Source organism: Apaloderma vittatum, unplaced genomic scaffold (assembly GCF_000703405.1).
Source record: "Apaloderma vittatum isolate BGI_N311 unplaced genomic scaffold, ASM70340v1 scaffold12920, whole genome shotgun sequence".
NCBI classification, from domain to species: domain Eukaryota; kingdom Metazoa; phylum Chordata; class Aves; order Trogoniformes; family Trogonidae; genus Apaloderma; species Apaloderma vittatum.
In genome coordinates, this window is record NW_009694110.1 from 3,774 (window position 1) to 8,956 (window position 5,183).

A 5,183-nucleotide genomic window follows, 5' to 3' on the forward strand; every position below is an offset into this window, starting at 1 on the left:
GAGACTAAGAGAAGCAGTGGATTTAAGGAAAGCTCCAGCAGAGACACAGAGGAGGAGGATGAAGAAGAGCAGGAAGAAAGCAACGCAGAAGCTCCTCCTGACAAACAAGATCTGGACAGGATTTATGCCAGGCGCGTCCAGTGGCCAGTGCAGAAGCTGGCCTTCAGATGTCAGCTCGTGATGGAGCTGGTGAGTAACATCCTCGGCGTCTTCCACGGGGCCCTGTCCGACTGTTTCTCGCCAGTGCTGCAGCCAGCCATCGGGGTGGGCAGCGCCTTCGAAGGCTGGAGTCCCCGTGATGATGAGGACGTTGTCTACCACCTGCTTGTGCCCCTGAAGCCTCCCCTGGGCCATACCTTCCACCTGGAGTTGGGCACTACGGGGGAGATACCAGCCAAGGACTCCCGCGTCCGTGTGGAGCTGGCGTGCACCTGCACCACAGGTTCTCCGGGGGAGGACACACTGTGCTTCCTCCACAACCCCAAAAAGCAGCTGAGGAGCAATAAGGCTGCCAGCTTCCTAGGCACCCTCTGCACCAGCTCCTACCTAGACGTGCAGAAAACTGCTCAGTGGTTCCAGAGCAAAGTGAAGACCGCTTGGCTCTTGCTGCCTCAGTCACGGTGCTATGACATGAAGGTGCTGCCCTCCAGCCGTTCTTGCAAGCTGCAACTGAAAAATGCCTCCGAGAGGACCCTCATGGTTGAGCTGCTTTTTGGGGTGCAGCAGGGCGACTCAGACATCTTCCTGAGCAGCCAGACTCCAGACGCCGCCTTCACCCCGAGCACAACATGGCCACAGAGCTACGCTGTGGCAGAGGCAAAGTTCTTCAGGCATATGACCAGCCAGGCCCCACACGGCAGATTCCCCCTCAGATGCTTGCACCTTTGCACCCGCATCCTGGCGGGCACAGGCTTCTCCACCTCTGCCTTGAAGACAATCGTGATGCACCTGCTCATCACCACACCCCTGTCAGGCTGGTGTGCCAAAGACTTCCTGCTGCGGCTAGACAATATCATGCACTACCTGCGCCAGTGTCTGGAGACCAAACGCCTCAATCACTTCTTCGTTGGCAATGAGAATGTGCCCAAGGAGATCGCCTTGCCCCCAGCCCTCCAAACAGCTGAGCCAGTCAACCTCTTCCAGCACCTGGCACAGGATCAAGCAACACACGACGAGCCACTGCGTCCGTTACAAGATCGGCTCACAAGACTGCTCTTCTACGGCATCTAAAAGAGGTCTTTGTGTCCAGAGCTGTGTTTGCAGAGGTCACAGCTAACGGCACACAACTGCCTTTATATAGGAGGGAAAGGGAGGGAGGAGAACGGGGACACCAAAAGGAAAGGCAAAACCCTGAGCTGCTATCAGCCCTCTGCCAGCAGCAGCAGCATCCTCCCCTCGACGGTGACGCCAGCGCTGCAGTGACCCCTTCAGCCCTGCTCGGCCCCTCACAGTGGCTGCAGCCAGGACAGCACTTCACATGGGCCCAGAAGTTCTTGCTGGCAGCTCCAGCTCGGCAAGGACCAAGCAAGAGACACCATGGGTGTGCTTCCATGCGTTTGCTGGGTCCGAGTGGAGAATCTACTCACCCTAGACGCTGCCTGGGGAGCTGGTGCTGCAGAACTGAGCGTGCAGCATGTGAAGAAGGTGCTGGTCTCTTGGCACACCTCTTGCTGCCACACCTTTCCTGTACAGCAAAAGCACCCTCTGGGGAGTCCAAGCTGATGCAGCTGAAGGGGCTCTTGCAAGGAGGCTCCCACTACCACTGGAACAGTGACCACCCCCACCTCTTGGAGAGAGTCTGTTCTTTCTTGGAGCTTGACTCTGCAAATAGTTGTCAATAAACGGCAAGTTTGAACAAACACATGCCTACGAGTGTCTGTGCATCGCTTTGTCTTGGCGAAGGCAGGTACAGGGTGCTGACTGCTCAGCTGCCACAAAGTCAGAAGAGCTGATGCAGTGGGCTCTGCCTTCCCGAGGGGCTGGCTTTTGGCTTCCCAGGTGGCATGGGTTAATCCCAGAAGCATTAACAGCAGCACACAGCTGTGCTCAGTCTCTTTCCCCCAGAGAGATGGGGGAGACAATCTGAAGGGCAAAAATCAGAACACCTGTGGCCTGAGCTAAGACACTTTACCAGCTAAAGCAAGAGCTGCATGCCCATCAGGAACATACATCCAACAACCCTCCAGCTGGCCCTGGGTACCTGAAGCTGTGGCAGCAGCACCTCTGCTGAAAAAGTGGACTTGGCAGCTCCTTGCAGTCTGTGCTAGTTGAAAACAAAAAGAAATACCACAGAGAAGTGGTGATCTTTCCCAGGGAAAATGGTAGCCTTGACTGTTAGAAATCCAGATTCTTCAAAATGTTCCTGTTCTGCATTAGGAAAGATGAGGACTGAAGCAGTACTCCGCAAGATAATGGTCAATAAGAGGAACCTTAAACAGTAACCACTAAAAAAATATTAAATTGAAAACATCTACATTTTCTTTGTGTTATTCTAAGCCTGATGAAATACGTACAAGGTCATCAAAAGAGCCATCTATTCCTTGCCTTTCTTTTTTGTTAATTTGTTGGCAGAAAGGGTTGTAGAGTTTTAGATTTTTCCTAAAACAATACAATTTCTGAATACTTCCATCCTACAAAAATCGCATTGTTTATCAGTGTTCAGAAAGAATGTTCAACTGTGCCAAAGTACAAGGTATCTGAGTACCAAATAATATGGCTAAAAGGAAGAGTGCATGTGCCACCTACAGAGTGGGAAACATGTCACTCCAACACGGCTTTTGCCAGGATAGCCGATAAGCAATTCAGTGCATGCTCCTTGGGCAATGTTGTACGAAAATGGGCTATTACAATGACTGAACATGTAAACAGCACAAGTACTACTGGTATTGTTACTCTGCCAACAGTTTTAGTGGTCAAATTTTGAGAAGGACATTAGAAAACAGAAGAAGGTGAAGGATAAGACATAAAAAATAGACATTGAGAGCTGAAGAAAACGTGCTAAAGTGAAAAACTTTAACAGCTCGAGCTGTTTAGCTCTTGAGATCTTCTGTCATCTGCTGCTGCCCATGGAGGATGCCAGTTAATCAGCTGCTACTTGTGGGAAGCAGAGATGCTCTGCTGCTGTCAGGAGGAGGAAGAGGCCTGAAATCTGCTCTGACCCTGTGGCTACTAAGATCAGACCTCCTTGCTTTACCTCTAGTAAGCTGTTGAACCTTGAATGATGAGAAGTACAGAAAGCTGCTCATTTCATCAAGGAACAAAGTGGTTCACCTAGTATAATTATTACAGCTCATACCTCCATTTAAGTATAAAATCAAGCCTGATAAAGAAGTCTTCTTAATATAGGAAAGGTGGCGCATCATTTATTTAACAAACAAAAATTATTTATCTTTGAAAAACTCTTAAGAGGTTGTCCACCTAACTCAGAAGTCTCCAGCTAGGCAGAAGAGAGCAGTCTCTGGAGAAAAGCCTCCATTTCTTCTGTAGGCTAGGCAGAGCGTTAGAAAGGTGATTAATTAGGCACTATAAAATGTGTGGGCACAAGTTCAATTCATATCAGGTACATGAAATCTCCTTTGTAGGTTCATCTGACAAGTTCTTCTGCCCTTAAAACCTAAGACTCTGAGTACCAGTCAAGTGAGGCAAGGCTTATAGAGAGAATTAATGTATTTTACTAGACCAAGTGATGTACCACAGCTATTTATCATCACTACTACTTAAAGGATTAAGAGCAGGAGAGCTCATGACAAGCTATGGGGAAAAAAACAACCAACCAAACAAAACCCAAACAAAACAACACCCAAAAACAGACTTCAGAAAATTTAGAAGAGTGGTTGAACATTTTCAGGCTATTTAGTTTAAATCCTGATATTTCTCTAATTTTTCACAAACAAGAGAACAGAAATTGGGAAGTCAGCTCTCAGTGTACGACCCTCAGTTACTCACTCAGGGTAAACTGCAGCCACAAGGACAGGGCACAGGCATATGCTCCCCTCCAGAATCCCAGCACGATTCCTTCTTCCCTGGAACACCACCAGCAATGTGGGCAGGGAGTGCTGTGGCCTGGATGGTGCACATATTACACTTTCAGATTCACCTATGCAATAAAGATTGGTAGACTGAGGAAGAAAAAGACTTGTGCAAAATTTAGGGATTTGGATTTTGTTTGGGGGAGAAATATTGCAGATACATTTTTTCTTGGTTTTTCAAGTATTCCTTTTATATCAAAAACACTACCAAATTCATAAGTTTATACTTTCTCCATAAACTAGCAGCTGTTTGCTGATTTGTAGAAAACTTTTTGTTCACAAGCATCTTAAAGGAAGGATGGATTTTCACACAAATACCTATAAGACCATGCATGCATGAACAACGGGATTTGCTGCCTACTACTCACCTTCCACAATTTAGACATGCCATCAAAAACTATGTGGCGGAAAACAGTAGCTCAATGGATAACAGACAATCTATAGTCTGACTATTTTTGAATCTAGACTATTCAATAAGCATTTATGAGTAATGTACATGCTACTGTGCTCAGAAATTGTTCACAAACAATTTGTGAACAGAAAAAAAGAGCTAAATCTGCTATGCATGTTTTTGGTAATAACCCATTCAACCAAAATTACTTCAGGAAAGATTGTTCAGCATTAGCTAGTCATCATACCACGTACTTTTAGGAAACATATTAGAACTGTAAGTGGTCCATCAAAAAAATGACAATTCAGCATGAAAATAATTTGAGGACATGTTTTTAAATACACAGTATTTAGGAGGAGAGCTAAACACCCTCACAGCTCCAAAATGTGCTGCATTGTCCATACACTGCTGAGATTTAAGCTGGTTCCTAAGTGTTAAGCAATCAGTTCTTACAGATACAGCTTTAAAAATGTTTCCATTTTGTCTGGTTGAATTACAAATGAGTTATTTCATTAGCAGAATTATTATTTTGGGATGAACTCCAGAACATTAAAGCTTTACATTTAACCTCCATTAGAGTTCAGAATTGAATTAACCTTTCCCATATAAAAGTAGCTAATGCACTTTCCTTGTAAAATGCAAATGTCGTTATGCTATGTTTCACAGAAAGCACTTAGAAAAATTCAGTGGAATGATGGATCATAATATTTTTGTGCATTCAGTTAAAACACTGCATTTTAAGAAAATTAGATTTTTTTTTTTCC

At 45.7% G+C, this 5,183-nt stretch overlaps 1 protein-coding gene across 1 annotated transcript in view; it reads left to right on the forward strand.

Moving 5' to 3' along the window:
• Nucleotides 1-1,230, forward strand: part of LOC104271683 (inositol 1,4,5-trisphosphate receptor-interacting protein-like 1) — a 1,555-nt gene extending 325 nt beyond the window's left edge. The window contains exon 2 of the mRNA XM_009866425.1: nucleotides 4-1,230. Coding sequence (XP_009864727.1) covers nucleotides 4-1,230 — 1,227 coding nt within the window. The remainder of the gene's footprint in view (nucleotides 1-3) is intronic.
• Nucleotides 1,231-5,183: the final 3,953 nt, after the last annotated feature.